This window comes from Chiloscyllium plagiosum, unplaced genomic scaffold (genome assembly GCF_037043375.1).
Source record: "Chiloscyllium plagiosum isolate Xiang-an unplaced genomic scaffold, Cpla_swu_hap1 HiC_scaffold_11, whole genome shotgun sequence".
Taxonomy (NCBI): domain Eukaryota; kingdom Metazoa; phylum Chordata; class Chondrichthyes; order Orectolobiformes; family Hemiscylliidae; genus Chiloscyllium; species Chiloscyllium plagiosum.
In genome coordinates, this window is record NW_028270149.1 from 49,831,798 (window position 1) to 49,852,865 (window position 21,068).

Consider the following 21,068-nt stretch of genomic DNA (forward strand, 5'->3'; position numbering starts at 1 on the left):
TTTTAGCGAGTTTTGAGAAGTTTTCCAGCTCAGGTTGAGGTGCTGGATGTACGTTTGCTCGCTGAGCTGGAAGGTTCGTTTTCAGAGGTTTTGTCACCATACTAGGTAACATCATAAGTGATCCTCTGGATGAAGCACTGGTGGTATGGCCCGCTTTCTATTTATGTGTTTAGGTTTCCTTGGGTTAGTGATGTCATTTCTTGCAGTGATGTCATATGCTGTGGTGATATCATTTCCCGTTCTTTTCCTCAGGGGGTGGTAAGTGGGATCCAAGTCAATGTGTTTGTTGATAGAGTTCCGGTTGGAATGCCATGCTTCTAGGAATTCTCACTCATGTCTCTGTTTGACTTGTCCTGGATGGATGTGTTGTCCCAGTCAAAGTGGTGTCCTTCCTCACCTGTATGTAAAGATATTAGTGAGAGTGGGTCATGTCTTTTTGTGGTTCGTTGATGTTCATGTATCCTGGTGGCTAGTTTTCTGCCTGTTTGTCCAATGTAGTGTTTCTTACAGTTCTTGCAAAGTATATTGTAAATTACATTAGTTTTGCTTGTTGTCTGTATAGAGTCTTTCAAGTTCATTAGCTGCTATTTTAGTGTATTGGTGGGTTTGTGGGCGACCATGATGCCAAAAGGTCCAAGTAGTCTGGCAGACATATCTGAGATGTTGTTGATATAGGGGAGAGTGGATAGGGTTTCTGGACGTGTTTTGTCTGCTTGTTTAGGTTTGTTGCTGAGAAATCGGTGGACAGTGTTCATTGGGTAGCCGTTCTTTTTGAAAACATTGTACAGGTAATTTTCCTCTGCTCTTTGTAGTTCCTCTGTGCTGCAGTGTGTAGTGGCTTGTTGAAATAATGTTCTAACACAGCTCCGTTTGTGGATGTTGGGATGATTGCTTCTGTAGTTCAGTATTTGGTCCATATTTGTTGTTTTCCTGTAGACGCTGGTTTGAAGCTCACCACTGGCCGTTCGCTCAATGGAAGTGGAAATTGGACATTGCTAAAAATACCAGGAGATTTTCTTTCAACTTGAAAATCGAGAGATCGTGTAGTGTAGATTTCAACTACTCAAGATTGTTTCTTTTTTGAGTAGAAAGTTGCATATTTTCAGTGGCACAAAGTGATAGGTGGTTGTTTTTGACTGGCATGAATCATTTAAATCAAATATACAATGAATATAACATCCAGAAAAATCTTGGGGAGAGACATTGAATAAGATAGTAGCTGAAAGGGTTAACTGACATCATGAGATAAATTCCAGCCATCAGTATATAAAGGATTTTTCTTGAGAGGAATTATACAACCTCCAATGTATTCTTATGTGTACCAGAATGCTTTAGTAGCTAACAGTAATGTAGACTTTCTTTATCGTTGAGACACATGTCTCACAGGAAGCTGCCATATATCATAGATATAGCATATAATATTTAAGAAATCTTTACTGGTTTTTGAAGATTGAGTCTGTCATTTGCTGCTGATTTGCAGCAGCATTTGTCCTCACTGGTATCAGGAACTTGGGCTAACAGCAATAAGGAGGATTGGTGGCAGCAACTGGTATGGTTGTGGCTTATCATCTCATTATAGGATATTTCATGGTGATTGTCTGAAGATGTAGTTTAGCCACACTGTATTTTACTATAATTCATCTGTGATTACCGGGTTTTCCATCAATAATTCCACAAATTTACTTTCCATAGGACTAATGCTCACTTTGTAAACTCTTAACTATTAATTGAAACTCTATTTTCATACTTTTAGCTAACCTTTTCTTGTTCTCTACTTTTTCCCTGTTCAATAGTATTTTAGTTTTTTTTTATATGTATTCTGACATCTTTGCAGTTATATTTATTTTGTCAAGTTTCATACTACCTTTAATTTTTAATTAACCATGGATATTTGTTCCTAATTGAAATATATAAATTTTTTGCATTCTGAAATATCTCCTTAAATGTTCTTTTTGTATTTGTATTGAGCCATTCTTGAACATAATCTGCTATTTCACTTTCACTGCTTACACAGTGCCACAATTATTCCCATTTCCAAGTTTAAAATACTAGTCTTGGAACCACCTTTCTCATCATCTCTCCCTCAAACTGACTGTAGAATTCTGTAAATATTGCTATTTATGGATGCCTTCATCATGAGGGCATTAATTAATTCCACAATATCAAATAGAGCCTGCAGTTCTAAGAAACTATCCTGAAAATATTCTATAAATTCCTCATCTGGGCTACCTTTGCCTGTCTGATATTTCCAGTCTTTGTGTAGCAGCCTGGACAATCTCCTTTCACGTTGTAAGTAGATATTGTAGTGGCAAGGGCTCCATAAGAAAATGAGGTAGCTTCCCACTGACCCTACAACTTGTATGAATTCCGGTCCATGCACTCAGAGCTCAAAAAGATTTTCTATTGGTCTTTTCTTTATTCTTCAATATAATAATTAGGGATGATGTAGTTTGGAATACCATTAGTATAACGTTTTTGTTTTGCTCCTCTATTCTAATTTATTTTCTACTACCTTCTCCTTTTTCACCTTCCTAATTTAATTTCTAAACAGTTAATATTTGTTGCTTACTTTATCATTTTACTTTTCTCATTTAAGATTAGATTTTAAAAACATTATCTAATACCAATTCAGTTAGTTCTTTCAAACCCAAATGGGAGGATTACAGGAAAGAAGAGGAAGGATACCTGATGAATATTTTTTCAAGTCCTATAGAATATTATCTTTTTTTATGAATGTTGATCATTTCCAAAGCTCACCCATCAAAAGTAACATTTTTAAAAATTTTCATTTATTTTTCTTCAGGTCTTCAAACAGTTGGTATTTTCCGAGTTGGAAGTTCCAAGAAAAGAGTTCGACAGGTAAATAAAAAGTTTAAAAAACATGAAGTGCATTTCAATTGAGAGGGATTCCAGATAAAAGAAGCTGCTATTTTATCTGAAACAAGTTACAGTCATAGAGATATACAGCATGGAAACAGATCCTTTGGTCCAACTTGTCCATGTTGACTAGATATCCTATAAAAATTTAGTCCCATTTGCCACCAATTGGCCCATATCCTTTTGAACCCTCCCTCTTCATCCACCCATCCAGGTGCCTTTTAAAATGTTGTAATTGTACCAGTCTCCACCACTTCCTCTGGTAGTGCATTCCATACACACAACACCCTCTGTGTGAAAAAGTTGTCCCTTAGGTTCCTTTCATATCTTGCCCCTCTCACCGTAAACCTATGCTCTCTAGTTTTCAACTCCTGCACCCTGGAGAAAAGACATTGCCTATATACTCTATCCATACTTCTCATGATTTTATAAACCTCTATAAGGTCATCCCTCAACCTCTGACACTCCTGGGAAAACAGCCCTGGGCCTATTCAGCTTCTCCCTGTAGCTCAAACCCTGCAACTCTGGAAACATGCTAGTAAATCTTTTCTGAATCCTTTCAAGTTTTGCAACATCCTTCCTATGACAAGGAGACCCAAATTTCACGCAATACTCCAAAAGTAACTGAACTAATATCCTGTACATTCACAACATGACCTCCAAGCTTCTATATTCAATGCACTGACAAATTGATTTATTTAGCACAACTTTTATGTTTCCAAGGAAAAAACTACAACAGTATTGAGGCTAAAAAGTCAAATAATAGAGCAAATGACAGGCTAAAGAATCTCTCTGGAAAAGTAGTCATCTATGAAGTTTAATATTGAGCAAGAATTAATTGCTTTATTCTCTGTGGAATGAAATATTGATCTGGACAATGACAACAGAAATTTCACCAAGTGAAACAAGTTGCCAACAATGAACAACGATGTTAAGAGTTTACAGCAATCCTGTTACGTAATTAAAATAAAAGGCTTCAATTCAGAATTAAATATTCTATTTACTCCACCTTAGCTTTTCCAACCAGAGTTACCAAAAATCTAGTGACCTGATGTTCAAGTTTGCCTGGACAATCTCAGACTGTTTTTCTTTATTCCTTCATGGGATTTTGCCATCACTGGTGAGCCAACATTCATTGCCCATGTTTAGCTGCCCTCGAACTGAGTGGTTTTCTGGGCCATGTCCGAGGACTGTTGAAAATAATCCACATTACTGTGTTGACCTTGAGTCACTTTTAGGCCAGGCCAAATAGGGGCGTAGATTTATTTCCCTAAAGAACATGAGTGAATCAGATGTACTTTTAGAACACTGATGATATCTTCGTGGTCATGATTACTGAGATTAGCTTTAATTTTCAGATTTACTAAAAGTTTTGCCAGCTGCCATGCTGTAATTTGAACCTATGTCACTAGAGCAATAGTCTGCCTGACTCGTACTGTGACATTGTTACCAGGCCACCACCTCCCCTTCGTTTTTCACAAAGCACACCGGTGCTACAACTGTTTACTCTACATAGCTCAAAAATCCATTTTTTCGTTCTGCTAAGGCTCCTCCCCAGTTCCCCATTCTTTACATTTAATTCCCTGTCAGCAAAAACAAAACTCTGAACTGCTGCACTGGACTTTAGGAATCAAGCCAAATCCACGCAGAACTCTTCAGCAATTTAGCAGTAGTTACCGTCATTGTTGTGTAGCCAGGAAAAGCTGGAATTCAGTCCAATGGATTGTAACTACCTTGTTGGCATTGAAGGCAGTATTGCTGATGACACTTTTTAAGTTTTGTCATGATAGCCAACCATTTGCCCAGTTCACCTGACATCATATGATGTTTCACTGAACCTACAGTATCAGTCTGCTCCCCAGCCCTTTTCTTTGGCAACGTTATTAGCTCCCTCTGTAAAGGTTAACCTTACTGAAACCTGTATGTGTGGCTGCAAGGAACTGTCAATCACTTGGCAGGTTAGGATTATCCCTTCCTGGTCTGGCTGACCTCCAGAGTGGCAAAACAATTTGGTCACAGTAGTTAAAGCAGTTGCATAATTAATTTTCCACTAAACTTAGAATTGTTTAGTTAATTAAGAAAATTGGCCATAAAAACAGATCAGTAGGACAGTTTGTAACCCAAGTATCTAATGTTCATGAAGCATCCATTACTATGTACGAACACATTCAGTGTGGAAATTAAATTAAATGATATTCGATAAATGCTCATAAGTGCAACACAATTGTATGGTAATATATTCTGCTTATATTTCCAATTGTAATTGATGGGCTGGATTGCTGCCATTATTTTGAGTTGTTCATTTATAATTACTTATTGTTTTAGTGCATATTTTTACTTTTACAAAAACAGAGAAGCATGCAAGATCTAAAATTACTTCACAATGAAGCAGTACTGAAATGGTATCTTAAAAACTTGGAGTGTTCCAGGTGGAAAGATATTGGGTTAAAACTAAATTGGTAGTCACTTCTCAGTGATCCATGATCTATGAAACGTAATTCCCAAGTGGAGCTGGAAATATTCCAGAAAATCTCATTATATGACCTCTTGCCATCAACCCACCTCCAGACTCCTGCCATTGCTCACTAAAATGTCACTCAATACAGAGCCCCCACCTTCCCAAGATATTTTATTGTATCCTGGTTGGAAATTTTATAAATGTGTTCAGCCTAAAAGCATCCCATCATTGTAAAATCAGTTTTGATGTTAAACGATTTCAGGATTTTCAATTCGATCCAAAAAATCTAGTTCACGTGTGGATCAATATTTGTGCACAGAGGAACTGAAATATGAATGTGACCGTTTCAATCTTGATAGTACCAAGAGTGGAGTGTTGGAGTAGGTAGTAAAATAAGAGGGAGACATGTTGGCATAGCATTCTAATACAGTTCCACTGGAGGCTCATGGCTCAAAAAAGGAAAGATGAGGCCACAGGCACTGACGACAGCAGTTGCAGCCTCAACTATCTTCCACTCAGCTTCATAATTTCCTTTCTTTGAGCATAGAGATCCAGTCCTCCTGAACCTTAGTAGAACTCCCCCTTAAAAAATGCTGCTGAGGCTTCAGAGCTGCCAGCCCTCTAGTTAGACGAGTAGCATCAGGAGCTCAGCCTCCTATAATTGGACGGCAGACACAGTCATGGCCAGACACTGGGCTGTCTATTGTGAAGTTGCCAAGTAGGTGCTACTTCTCAGCATTGCAAACTGTTAACCAGCTGTGTGCTTGTGATCTATAGTAAAATTCAGGCTTTGGTGTTATCAATTTTAATTTCACTTTTACTGGTTTAAGTCTTTAGCTGCTGAGAATATTCTTATAATTTATTTTGAAGTAATTTTCCAGATTTACATTTTCTGTACCATTTACAATCTTGATTAATGAGGCTTCGACTTTTGAAGACAAATTGTAAACTTTCATCAATCTTTCCTCATAACCCAAACTGCTAAGGTCATGGATCATCCTTGTGGATCTGTGTGCCTCTCTGGATGCCCCCATGGGGCTCATTGACCAGAAGTGGACACAGTACTCCAAATGTGGTTTGACCAGAGCACTAAGTAATTTACATTCAGTCATTTAGATATTTAACTTGTGAAACAAGTTGCAAATAATTTCTTATTATCCAGGAAACTCTTATTACACCTTTATTATGTGGCAGTTCACTGTACTGGCATTCGTTATGGTTCAGGTAGTCTGAATGGAGTTCTACTGGTTTTTGCTAATCAACCAATTCAGGAACATTATTACACACCTCTGAAGCTAGTTCAACTTTAACCCAGGCCTCCTAGTCTAGAGGTATGGACATTACTACTGCACCACAGACGACCTTTAGAGCTTCTCATAACAGGTAATTAAGGGAATCCTTATCATCTGCCACAGCTGATGACCATTGACCCTTAATACTGGCAAAATGTAATTTCACTGATATTGGATCTCATACAACACACTGGTAATATCCCTACCTCTGGGTGAGGAGGCCAGAGTTCAAGTTTCACCTGCTTCAGAGGTATGCAACATAGTCTCTGCACAGGTTAATTGGAAAATATCTGTAAAATCAATGATGGCTGTTGTGGTGCAGGGCTAGTGCAACTTCCTATGGGCCAGAAGATCTGGGTTTAAAATCTCACCTGCACCACAGGTGTGTTATAATATCTCAGCAGTTTGATTAGAAAATACCTGCAAATTCAATCATTCATGGGTTTTTGTGGAGCACAGGTGAGATTCCTTATGTTTGGTCCAGAAGTTTTGGTTCAAAGCTCACGTACCACTGACGTGTTGTAACACGTTGGTGAAAAATATCTCAATTCATTGAAGAATGTGCTCAAGCCAAAATACTGTAGAGAACAGCTTAAGGTGGTGTGGCAAATATTTTATTATTTGAATTGTTCAAGAGGGGTGAAAACTAAACAGGAATAGTTATAGAGTCATAAAGCTATACAGCATGGAAACCGACCCTTCAATCCAACTCGTCCATCCAGATAGCCTAAATTAATCTAGACCCATTTGCCAGCATTTGGCCTATATCCCTCCAAACCCTTCCTATTCATATACCCAACTAGATACCTTTTAAATGTTGTAATTGTACCAGAGTCCACCACTTCCTCAAGCAGTTCTTTCCATACACCACCACTCTCTGTGTGAAAAAGTTGCTCCTTAGCTCCCTTTTAAATCTTTCCCTTCTCACCTTAAACCTATCCCCTCTAGGTTTGGACTATCTTACCCCAGGAAACAGACCTTGGCTATAAATCCTATAATGCCCCTCATGATTTTATAAAACTCTATAAGGTCACCCATCAGCCTCCAACAGCCCCAGCCTATTCAGCTTCTCCCTGTAGCTCAAACTCTCCAACTTCAGCCTCACAGCGCCAGAGACCCGGGTTCAATTCCCGCCTCAGGCGACTGACTGTGTGGAGTTTGCACATTCTCCCCGTGTCTGCGTGGGTTTCCTCCGGGTGCTCCGGTTTTCTCCCACAGTCCAAAGATGTGCAGGTCAGGTGAATTGGCCATGCTAAATTGCCCGTAGTGTTAGGTAAGGGGTAAATGTAGGGGTACGGGTGGGTTACACTTCGGCGGGTCGGTGTGGACTTGTTGGGCCGAAGGGCCTGTTTCCACACTGTAATATAATCTAATCTAAAACCTAATCACAGTTGATTGATCCTTGTAAATCTTTTCTGAACCTTTTAAGTTTCACAACATCCTTTCTATAGCAGGGAGAGCAGGACTGAATACAGTATTCCAAAAGTGACTGAGCCTATGTTATGTACAGCTGCAACATGACCTCCAAACTCCTATGCTCAATGCACTGACCAATAAAGGCAAGCACGCCAAATGTATTCTTCACTATTCCAAAAGTACTTCATAAGAGCATTGTAAATCAAAACTCAATACAGAAACACTTAACGAGATTATTAATTGGGTTGACTAAAGATTTAGTAAAAGAGAAGAAGTGGAAAATCTAAGCCTTTAGATAGACTAGGGTTGTTTATCTTGGAGCAGTGAATGTTGATAAGGGACCTGAAAGATGTCTAAAAGATTGAGGCGTGTAGATAGGATGAATAGAAAGGCACAGTGGAGGGGTCACCGCCTTTTATCTCTTACTTTGAATCTAAGAGGAGAGTTTAGGAGAAATACTTTCACTCAAAAGATGATGGGATTCTGGAATTGTTGTCCTAATGAATGGTTAAGTCAAAAACTCATACAACTGTGTCAGCACTGTTGTCTCACAGCGCCAGGCACCGAGGTTCAATTCCAGCCATTGGCGACTGTCTGTTTACAGTTTGCACATTGTCCCCATACCCCTCCACCAGGTACTCCTGTTTCCTCCCACAGTCCAAAGCTGTGCCAGTTAGGTGGATTGACCATGCTAAATTGCTCTGTAGTGTCCAGGAATGTGCAGGCTAGCTGGTTCTGACATGGTAAATGTGAGGTTACACTGTTAGCATGGGGAATTCTATAACATTCAACAGGTATTTAAGTTAAACAGTGTACAGGTATGATGTGGAGGAGCTGGTGTTGGACTGGGGTGGACAGGACCATAAGACACAGGATTTATAGCAAATGATTTTAGTGTTGTGCAAATGAAATGCTATATTGAACAATCCTAAATTGGCCTTGCTCCACAGCTACCTGATGAAGGATCACCATTCCGAAAGCTAGTGTGTCCAAATAAAACTTTTGGACTATAACCTGGTGTTGTGTGATTTGTAACAACGTACAGATAGTCACTTACTTTTTATAGCCACCAGGCCTATGGGCCTAGAGCTAAAAAATGGGATTAGTGTAGTCAGAGCTTTGTTAACTAACGCACACACAATGGGCTGAATGACCTCCTGTGCTGTAAACATCTGCAAATTTCCTTAATCATTCTAAAAGAATCAGCCTTATGAAATAAAATGCAACCAGTTTGTGAACCAGTTTGTGACCAGTTCATACAAATAAATAATATGAAATGATATGAATATGGATCCTCAGACTCTATTGAGCAAATGCTTCTCAACTGAACACCAGTTAGTTCAAAAAAGGAAAACCAAGTCAAGGATATTGACCAAAGGTAGGAACAGGTTTTTTATAGAAGCCCTACAGTGTGGAAACAGGCCATTTGGCCCAACAAGTCCAAACCAACCCGCTGAAGAGTATCCCATCCAGATCCATTCCCCTACCCTGTTACTCTATATTTACCCTTGACTAATGCATCTAACCTACACTTCCCTGGATGATATGGCCAATTCACCTAACCTGCACATTTTTGGACTGCAGGACAAAATTCGAGAACCCGGAGGAAACCTGCGCAGATACGGGGAGAACATGCAAACTCCACACAGACAGTCGCCTGAGGCTGGAATGGAACCCAGGACCCTGACGCTGTGACGCAGCAGGGCTAACCACTGTGACGCAGCAGGGCTAACCGCTGAGCCACCATGCTGCTCTATTAGTCTTTTATAAAGTGTGTTGGCAAATTGTTTGAAAGCACCTAATGATGAGCTTTGAAAATTATTACAAATTGGGCAAGGTACAGTCTTCAAAATAAATAGAGTGTTATTGGTTGAAGTGGAGTATGGGGGGGAATGAAAATCAAGAAAAATATTGAAATAGGTAAAATAAAATGTTAAATTAGTGTTAATTTATTTACACCAGGACGTGAACACGTTTTGTGATGTTTAGCCTGATCTATTTGTGACTGACCAATGAGTTGGCCTGTGAATGAATTGTTAAATTGAATTTGGCATGAATTTCTGTTTCAAATAAGGTTTGTTTTTGATGAATTGATGCACTATTGAAGAGAATATTTGTTGCTTCAGCTGCGAGATGATTTTGATCAAGGTCTGCAAGTTGTTTTGGATGAAGAACACAGTGTCCATGATGTAGCAGCATTATTGAAAGAGTTCCTGCGGGACATGCCAGATCCTCTTCTCCCCAAGGAACTCTACTCAGCCTTCATCAACACCATGAGTGAGTGAGATCAGACTACTCAAATTTACAGCCACACTGACAGCAATCTTACAGAATTAAATTTCTTTTATAACTTGATAAAGTCCAGTAAACCTTCCTGAAAATGGCTAACAATACTAACAACGTGGCTCCAGCTACAAAGTTCTGAGCTTTGACCTTTTTCTGATTTTAGTTTTCATTGTTGAACACTTTCAAACACATTTTGACCAATTCCCGTGTTATCGTTAATTTGCTTCAGAAACTTTACACGTAGTTGAAAAGTATTGCCTCTGAGTTTTGTTTTTTTTCTGATTAATTTAAGGGGTCCTCTCACCTACTGCCCATATATCAGTTCAAAAGGGTTGAATCATGTGGACTGAGAGACATCCCTACTGGTAAACAGTAAGAAGGCAATTCCTTTATCCCAATCAGTAGGACATTTTTTTGAAAATAAGCACAACTATCGGTCTTTAAAGTTTGAATCCATCTTTCCAATTCTCTTTGATATTGTCAATGATAAATTGAAGACATAAATTGTTTTATTAATATTTCTTTGAATATTTATGATATAAAATTTTGAAGCTTGATCTGATTGTTTTCCTTGGATAATCCTTACTTTATAAATGAAAATTTGACTAACTATTCCACTGCCATTCTTGCAATTTGCTTTCCCTAAAAGACAATGCTTTAGGAACTCCGGTTTAAGCTTTCATAAAAGTGAAAAGATATTAATTCCCAATTCAGTTTTAGGGAGAGGTTTTACACAATTTATTAAGATCCTGTTAAAATCTGGTATTGGAATCCAAAGGCACAGGTTTAATGGATAGTTTGGGTTTTCCGACTACATGATGTGTGTGACATCTAGCAAACTACAACTATTTCTTTACATCATCCTGACCAATAGAAATGCTTTTGTATATTAGCCTTAAATATCCAAGCAACCAGTCACAGAATTTTGGAGCTACTTGGAAAATGGTTTTGTCATACTCAGCTGGAATTACCACTACTGCCCATCCCCTATTGGATGTTAGTTGAGGTTGAATCCATGTCCACATTATCACTTCATTAGTTCAATAATAACACTCAGGTATTGGCACTGATTCAATCCCTGAGTAGGCTATTTGATATGGCTCTCTCAACTCACAACCTATCTGTTGCATTTCTATTAAAGGAGATCAGCTAAACAGACCAGATTCATTCTCTTTACAGTCATCCTTTTCATTTAAGTTTTGAAAATAGTGTCAGATAACAACTGAATTTCCAATTCACCTCCCTTTTTATAGATGCTACTCTTCCTGTCTATTTCTTTTAATCTGTGATATAGACAAAATACAGTCAGGAAAAATCCAAGGCTGTACCTTCAGGAGTGTTTCAGTTTTTTTTTTACTTTCACTGGTTGGTCTAAAATACTTAGAGGCCAATTTGTTTTAAATCCGCCAGATCTATCCCAAGATAACATCAATTTTTTGTTTAAAGGGATTTGCTTTATTACTGTAATTACAACTTTTCATTTACTAAATCACTCTTTAATCCAACTGTATATAATGGGACCAATTTGTAACAAATACTTCCAGTTAATGTTTCTTTCATTCATTAGCCCTTCTGGAAGACTAATTGTATCATTATCCAGAATCAATAACTGATTTGTTCCAATGGTTTTCAATAACTTTACTGGTTTATCTCCTTTATTAGAAAAATAAGGGCATGCTGTCCCTTTGAAATAAGATATTCAGAAATTCCAATTGTCTGACTTTCTTGATTGTCCTGAATCATATATTCCTTTGTCGCAGGTTCTGAGGGAATATACTGCTGCATTTTAATATTCTTTTCATTTCCTGATTTCCCCCCTTTTCTAAGATTCTTTAGGCATTCCTATTGCTCAAACAGATTGCCTATGTAACTTCCAGCAAATTACTTTGGTGTGTCCTACCTTATTACAACGTAAGTATTTTATTGGACTGAAATTGACAGGGCTCTGAGGGATTTTGAAATTCCAATCCACGCAATTATATTGCACAACACGTCTGCAGCTTTTATGCTTAATATCTCTATATACTCACTTTGAAAGACAGACACCCTTCTTAAACTCAGTGGCTTTTCATTCCACCAAGAGCCTCCACAAGGTTATGACCCCGGAGACCCCAGTAGTACTGAGTAAGTCAGATGCTAGAATGAAATTTGGCTTGATTGACCATAAATTTTGTTTTTACAATTTGGTTACCATGGTGATCAGTCACTGAACATGTTGACAAGACAATGCACATTTAACAGAAGAACATCAAAATTGATTTCACATAAAAGAAAAATATAAGATTATTTGGGATGATCTTATACACAGCAAAGTATTGTCCAAGCAATATCCATTACAGGCATCCAACCCCAGTGAAATAATACTCCTATGTGCACTTTTTTTAAAATTGAACTGATGAGATCACAGGCAAATTTCTGCAGTCACCAGATGGGATTTGTTCCATTTCTGTCTCTTCCCAAGACATGCTCACACAGGTTGACTCAATAATCTTTCTTCTCTGATCTCAAAGCAAACCTGAAGGCTTTCAGCCTTCTCTACTTTGGCTGCTAAAAGAGGTTATGGTCACTTCCAATGGACTGGAGACTTTCAAAGCCAAACAACCCTTTTGCTTTTATGGATACTTGCTTCTGAACTGAACCTACTTCAGGTCTCTATCCTTTCTTCCTGTAGGTCACCAAAAATCAACTTCAAAAATGCTCTGACGGTTATCTCACAACCTAGTTTATCTTGTCATTTAGTTCAAGTCACAGGCTTCGAAATATTGGTTTTAACTCACTGCTAAAATAAAGTTTCTGTCCCTTTTAAAAAAAAAAGTCATCTTCACAGAATTGTGAAGCACAAACGTATTGACCTCTACTTTCCAACCTACCTTCGCAGATATTAATAATGTTTTGTACACCCATCATCACAGTATCCAAATTGCTGATGTATGGTTTGATTATTAAGTTGACATCAAATGATTTTGTTATATCATAATATCCTGAACTCTTGTTTTGTCTGGTGCAGCCATGAAGCAGAAGGAACAGCTCTCTGTCCTCCAGCTGCTGATTTATCTGTTACCTCCATGTAACTGTGACACATTACTCCGATTGCTTGAGTTGCTGTCAAAGGTAGCAAGCCATGCCCATGACTCGCTTGGAGAAGATGGACAAGAGGTAATGATGACATCAATTTTGATACATCAGCAATTTTGAAAAAAGCAAGTAATTCTCTCAGTGTCTAATCCAATGACAATAAAATCAGATTAATTCCTCATTCCTCTGTTTGCTGACTGTTAGATTTGGTTGCAATATGCAAAGCTAACTTCCATACTCGGTTACCTAATAGTCAGTTAAAAGAGGTTGACTATACATAAAGCCTCTGATATTTCTTGTATCTGGTGGACATACATTTCTACCTGTCCTGAAACTCTAAACTCTCTACATTACCATTTTCCACTTTGAGCATTTATCTTGACAGGACTCTCAGAAAACAGGCTGATCTGCAGAATATTTAATTCTATTAAAGTTTTTCAGGCTTTACATATCTTGCGCAAGCTAATACACAACCTCCTGTGTTGAGCTAATTGGTTGCCACTAATATCCTGAGTTCCATTCAAGACAATGAAGCAGAAACTGCAGGCTCCAAAAGTCCTGGCCCTGCACTCTCCTCTGATGGGAACAATCTTCCTCACTTCCTCAGAATTTTTGGATTTGGAGATGCCGGTGTTGGACTGGGGTATACAAAGTTAAAAATCACACAACACCAGGTTATAGTCCAACAGATTTAATTGGAAGCATTAGCTTTTGGAGTGCCGCTCCTTCACCTGAAGAATTTTTGGAGAGTAACAAATAAACCTCAAGTGGGTCCGTGCCAGTTTTTTGGGTGTTTTACCCAAAGTGGTTATGGTAGGAAAGCATTTAAAACCTTAAGGAACTTTCGGGCCGTACTGTTTATTTGAGACATGAAATAGAGTGTATTATGGGATGTTATGATAAAATATATTTATATTCAGATGACATTATTGTAGGAAATGTGGCCGGAAAGGATCATAATGTCTCACAGTATGACAGAGCAAAGTGTATGATACACACACTTAAGGGAAATAGTGTTCCTTGAGTTTTGAATATTATGTTTCTATCTTTAACTTAAACTACAATTTTCTCTTGTTTCCTCACACTTGCTGGCAAATGTTGACTCATTGATCGCTTCATGTCAGTTAAGCAGGGTGACACTGCAAAAGTATTTGAAGAATCAAGAAGAGTGATGGAGACTGGAGAGATTACTAATTTAACTATCTTATCTAAGACTGGATATTGGATATGTTGTCTGACAGAAACAGTGGAGTAGTTCATAGAGGTGGTGAAAAGGTACAAATCAGTATAGCTCCTACATCTCTATGTAATGTTACCATGAGGCTGCTTATAGGTGAGCAGGACAAATGTTTAAGAGCTATCAACATAGGACTGAAGCAATGAAAAGAACATGGGAGCAGTGGTTAGCAAAGAGTGAGCTGTGAAAGGTAATTTTCTTTCTCTATAAACCAGTATTGGTGTAGAGAGTAAAATTCAAAACATGAGCCCAGAATACTAGTTGTTGATTAGCAGCTTACTGAGAATTGGGTCAATGTGAAGTTCTTTGACAAGATCTTTGACAAGATCTGGAGAGCTCATAGTGTGAGAAAAGATAGAATGAAACAGGGGTCACAGTTTAAGAACACAGGGTTCTGTGTTGGATGATCAGCCATGACTCAAATGGCTGAATAGTTTGACCTGATCCTATGAATTTTTGAAGTAGCCTAAAGAACCATTTGCTTTGTCACAAAGTGGAGGTACACAGTGGAAGAGGGGAAGATAGTCGTATCGAAATTTCAAATGAACCTGTAGCAGTAGGTCTACAAATTCCTTCTGACAAAATGCAAATTTCAGACTGGTATCAGGCAGTTTCTCTTTAATTAAATATGGAATTAATTTCTATGTATGACAAATCAAGTGTTAAATAAATTTGGATGAATGAGCTGTATATTTATCTTTTAATGATTGCGAGGGAAGTCAGTATAAAAAGATGTATGTATTCAACGTGGATCCAATTTTAGAACTTTGTGTTCCAGTACCAGGGCTTCTCCCATCAGACAAGGAAACTGTGAACTCACTGCCCATATTATTCTGTCCCATTTGTTCCAGTTGATGAATAATATTCTACCAGATATCTATATAATAAATGGTACTCATGGAGAAGGTGGTTGTTTGTTTTTACTTAGATGACTGGAAACAAAATGACTGTCGTCAATCTGGCTACCATCTTTGGTCCAAACCTCCTTTATAGGGAGATACAGTCTGAGAAAGACTACAGTGTGCAGGCAGCACAAGTAGAGGAAAGCTCCGCAATCATTGGGGTCATTCAAAAGATGATTGAGAACTACTCAACCCTCTTTGTAGTAAGTACAGCATAACTTTTTGCCATTTTGTGTGCAAATATTTCTCTATATTCTACTTTCCTGAAAACACTAAATAATTACAAAGTAATATAGCTCCAAGATTTCAGTTTCTATTCCAGTACTTTGCTCAAGTCTTCAGCTTCAAGCGTGTTATGCTCCTGTTGCCCATGTCTATTGATAAACTAAATGCTGGGAGATTTCTAACCCCAGGTCTGTGCTCCCTATTGATCACCCTGGTATTCCTCACAAGTAACAGAGGAACTGAAACTGCATGGGAATTGGAAGCTGGGTCTAAAAATATACTTATTCAATGAGAATAATAAAACACTAACTATGGATGCTTAAGATATGAAACAAAACCCAGGCATTGCTGAAGAAACTCAGCAGGTCTGGCAGAATCTGTGAAGGAGAAAGCAGAGTCAGTGCTTTGAGTCCAGTGACATTACATCAAATTGGTTAGCAGCTAGAAAAAAGTGGTATCTATGCTGAAGACAAGGTTGGGAGGGAGTGTTGGTAGATGTGTTGAGAGGGCAAAGTGGAGACAGAGCCCAGAGAGAGATGGATATGAAAGGGTAGAGAGACAAGGGAATTATTGATAGTAAGCCAGGACAGAAGAGAAGGTGAGTAAGTGATAATGGGAATGAACAATGGGAGAAAATGGATAAACTGTGCTGAAAGTGATTCATGTAATATAATGGAATTAACAGTGGGTGAGACTGTGCTGAAAGTAATTCATCATAGCAGGGTGTTTGGGGGTGGGTGGATAAGATAATAAACATGGAAGGAAGGAATCGTGCTCTCAAGTTATTGAACTTGATGTTGAGATCTAGAAGTTGTGGGGACCCCAAGTGGAAAGTAAGAGTCTGTTCCTCATGCTTGCACGGACGCTCACTGGAACATTGAAGCGGGGCGGCAACTGAAATGGGAACATGGTGGTGTTTTAAAGTGGTGGTAACTGTAAGCTCAGGGTCATTTTTATGGGTAGAAAGTAGGTGTTCTGCAAAGCAATCATCCAGTCTGTGCTTCCTCTCCCCAATTTAAAATGAACATATTGTGAGCAGGATTATGGCAAACTAGAATGAGTAAAGTGCGGGAAAATCATTGCTTCAGATGGAAGATGTCCAGGCCCTTGGACAATGAGAAGAGAGGAAGTAAATTATACAATTGTGATTGAAGGGGAAGGTGTTCTGGGAGTGTGAGGAGATGTTGGGAGAAGGAGTTTACAAATCTGTCCCAGAGGTGATGGTCCCTGCGGCATGCTGACAAGAGGAATGTGTGTCTGATCATGACATCCCTTTAGTGGTCACAGAAGTGGCATTATGATCCTTTGGATGTGGAGGTTTGTGGGGTAGAAAGTGAGGACCAAGGGGACACTAACATTGATAACATTGCACAGAAACTGTTCTCTCACTATAGATTTCTCACTATAGATCATGTTTTTCAGAGCCCTATAACATTCCACACATAGAATCCCTTATAGAAGTCTGCAATATATTTCTATACCTTCATTTTATTTCATCTTTACGTGACTTCCATGTTTGTTTATTGTGGTTACTGGGTGACTTAGCATGAGGGCTGCAAGGACCAAGGTGGTGGGTGGGTTTGCATTTGATTAGTATTGAGCTATAATGGGTAATGGGGGAATGAGGATTAGCATTAAACTGGCATTGAGGTAGGATGGTGAAATAGGGAGTGGGTGAAGGGGGTGTTGGGTTATGAAAGGTGAGGATCTAATTAAACATCTAAGAGAAGTGGGCGGCACGGTGGCACAGTGGTTAGCACTGCTGCCTCACAGCGCCTAAGACCCGGGTTCAATTCCCGCCTCAGGCGACTGACTGTGTGGAGTTTGCACGTTCTCCCCGTTTCTGCATGGGTTTCCTCCGGGTGCTACGGTTTCCTCCCACAGTCCAAAGATGTGCAGGTCAGGTGAATTGGCCATGCTAAATTGCCCGTAGTGTTAGGTAAGGGGTAAATGCAGGGGTATGGGTGGGTTGCGCTTCGGCGGGTCGGTGTGGACTTGTTGGGCCGAAGGGCCTGTTTCCACACTGTAATGTAATCTAATGTAATCTAAAAAAAAAGTCCAAGAAAAGTGGCTGGCATGGTGGCTCAGTGGTTAGCACTGCTGCTTTGCAGCACCAGGGTACCAGGTTCGGTTCCAGCCTTGGGTGACTGTCTGTGTGGAGTTTGCATGTTCTCCCCGTGTCTGTGTGGGTTTCCTCTGGTTTCCTCCCACAGTCCAAAGATGTGCAGGTCAGGTGAATTGGCCACGTCAAATTGTTAGGTGCGTTAGTCAGAGGGAAATGGGTCTGGGTGGGTTACTCTTCGGAGGGTCGGTGTGGACTTGTTGGGCCGAAGGGCCTGTTTCCACACTGTAGAGAATCTAATCTAAAATCTAGGCAGCTCTTTTAAATTGCCTGTGTCAGCATGAACTAGCCTGTGTGGCTACGTGCATATGAGGCAAAACTCTATCTCTTTCTATCCTTCCCCTTCCCAGAATGGAGATCATGCCAAACTGGGTATTTTCTTCTGAACCACACATGACCAGCATGATACTAGTTTCAGGAATGAAAATCTCAGTCAAAAACTTTGTAAGTCAAATGCAATAACTTTTCACTTAATCAAATGCCTCACAATAAAAACTCCAGCAATATGTCTGGCCAGGCCTGGTACTCTGATGGAGCAATGCTTTCATTCTACAAGGTTTCCAGAATTGTCAATGGAAACAGTGAAATCCTGTACTTTCAAAAGAGAATGAACAAAAATGACCAGCCTGAAATATCACACTTGTTTTGTTGAAGGCAGGGGCACAAATCCCATTTGCAGTTACATCCTTCATGAAAGGAAAGATAATCCAGTTTAAAAACAAAAATGGAAATTGCTGAAAAATATCAGCAGGTCTGGCAGCATCTGTGGAGAGAAATCAGAGTTAATGTTTTGGGTTCAGTGACCTTTCCTCAAAGTTTGGATTCCAGTTTGGATTCTCCAAAAAATATATATAGTGTGCACCAGTGCTCAATATAGGAAGCAAACCTACCTGGTATATATTATGGTATAATCAGAACAGAATTGATGAATTCAGGCTGGCACCAAGCGAGTTTCCCCATGTGATTACAAAGTTCAGACAGGATACTCCAAATTGGTAAGCTCACAGATGCGAAGGGACAAATTTACTCATCCATTTTATTCTCCTGCCCTCTCAGTTGGACACAAGTATAACTTTGCTGTTCTCCCATGAAAACATGAATGTACATGTTTGAAAGAGACAATTCAACCTGGCCTTCGTGAGTTAACAGAAGAAGGAGTTTATTAGTTACTAAATGTGAGAAGAGATAATAATGCAACTTGCATACACACAAATTAAGAATAAGTCGTGAGTCTAAATGAAACTTAGTTAACACAAAATAAATAGCTCAGTCTCTAGGTTGTTTGTGAAGATTAAATGGTAGAATGTTGCAGCTGTTAAAGTGAATATTATCAATTGTATTGATATTGGCAGTTGCACAGTTGATTTTGAAAGTGTTATCTTTGGAGGTTGATTGAAATTCTTTTGCACCAGCTCCTTTGACAATGAATGCCTGACAGCAATCAGAGCATAAGAATATTTTTCTCTTTGTTCAAGAGCAGGGCAGTAGTGCCAATGACTGCTCTCAAAACTGTGATCCTCCCAGTACACTAGTCCACATACCAAGATGACAGACCATAAGACATAGGAGCAGAATTAGGGCATTCAACCTCTTGAGTCTGCTCTGCCATTTATTCATGGCTGACATGTTTCTCAACCCTATTTTTCCACCTTCTGTAATCCTTACTAATCGAGACCTTAACTATGACTGTCTTAAATGAGAAGGCTTGGCCTCCACAACCTGATGGCTACTAAGGGGCCTGTACATAACTCCCATCAGGTTCTGCTTTCCTTTCTGGTTCTTCAATTTTCCCCATACAGATTTAATGTCTTCCAACTCTGTCACTTCTTGTTGTTAGTTTAATTTCATTTCTTACTAAATAAGGCAATCCCACTCCCTCTGCACACCTACCTGTCCTTTCGATAGGATATTTAGTTCTAAGCCCTGATTCCTTAGCTGCCATGTCTCTGTGATGCCCACAACATTGCACTCACCAATTTCAGCTTGCAGTACAAGCTCATTTACCTTTTCTCATGTACAATGTGTATTTAAGTACAAAACTCTCATCCCCCTTCTCCTAGTTATCCCCTTATCGTCTATACCTGAAGCTAGATTTTTGACCCTTTCTACCCACTCTGCCCAATCACTGTTCTGGAACCTTGAAACCAGTTTAAGTGGGGGAGGGCTCAAGAGAGCTTATCAAAGTCCTTGTGACCACCCTATTTAGCCTTTCTCACAAGGATCCTAGTCGAGACCAGTTTAGGTGGAGCCCGTCCTAATGATACAGTTCTGTCTGGTTCAGTACTGATGCGTGTTTCTCCACCATTCCTTTAGCCGCATGTTTACTTTCCCCATCTTATCTCTTTGCCAAATTGCACGTGGATCAGATATTAATCCAGACATTAGAACCTTTGAACCCTTGTCTTTTTTTAAGTTTTGTTTGTAATTCCTGACATTCCCCAAATAGGATCTCTTCGCTATTTTATTGGTGCCAATGTGGATCAAAGCATAGAGTCATAGAGATGAACAGCATGGAAACAGATCCGTCGGTCCAACTCATCCGTGCTGACCAGCTATCCCAATCCAATCTAGTCCCACTTGCCAGCACCTGGCCCATATCCCTCCAAACCCTTCCTATTCATATACCCACTCACATGCCATTTAAATGTTGCAATTGTCCTAGTCTCCACCACTTCCTCTGGCAGCTCATTCCATACACGTATTACTACCACTTGCATGAAAAAGTTTCCCCTCAGGTCTCTTTTATATCTTTCCCCTCTCACACTAAACCTATGCCCTCTAGTTCTGGACTCTTCTCCTCCAGGGAAAAGACTTTGGCTATTTATCCTATCCATGCCCCTCATGATTTTATAAACCTCTATAAGCTCACCCCTCAGCCTCCGATTCTCCAGGGAAAACAGCCCCAGCCCCAACCTCCCCTTATAGCTCAAATCCTCCAACCCTGGCAACATCCTTGTAAGTCTTTTCTGAACCCTTTCAAATTCCACAACATCCTTCCAATAGAAAGGAGACCAGATTTGCATGCAATATTCCAAAAGTGGTCAAACCAATCTTGTACAGCCACAACATGACCTTCTAACTCCTGTACTCAATGCTCTGAATAATAAAGGAAAGCATACCAAACATTTTCTTCACTATCTTATCTACCTGCGACTCCACTTTCAAGAAGCTATGAACC

At 39.3% G+C, this 21,068-nt stretch overlaps 1 protein-coding gene and 1 pseudogene across 4 annotated transcripts in view; one reads left to right on the forward strand and one right to left on the reverse strand.

Moving 5' to 3' along the window:
* Positions 1–21,068, forward strand: part of arhgap36 (Rho GTPase activating protein 36) — a 217,779-nt gene that overhangs the window by 177,533 nt on the left and 19,178 nt on the right. For all 4 annotated transcript variants that reach the window (XM_043704710.2, XM_043704709.2, XM_087992042.1 and 1 more), the window contains 4 exons: positions 2,804–2,859; positions 10,170–10,320; positions 13,337–13,485; positions 15,570–15,746. In XM_043704710.2, the coding sequence (XP_043560645.2) occupies positions 2,804–2,859; positions 10,170–10,320; positions 13,337–13,485; positions 15,570–15,746 (533 nt within the window). The remainder of the gene's footprint in view (positions 1–2,803; positions 2,860–10,169; positions 10,321–13,336; positions 13,486–15,569; positions 15,747–21,068) is intronic.
* Positions 328–1,690, reverse strand: LOC148148795 (uncharacterized; annotated as a pseudogene).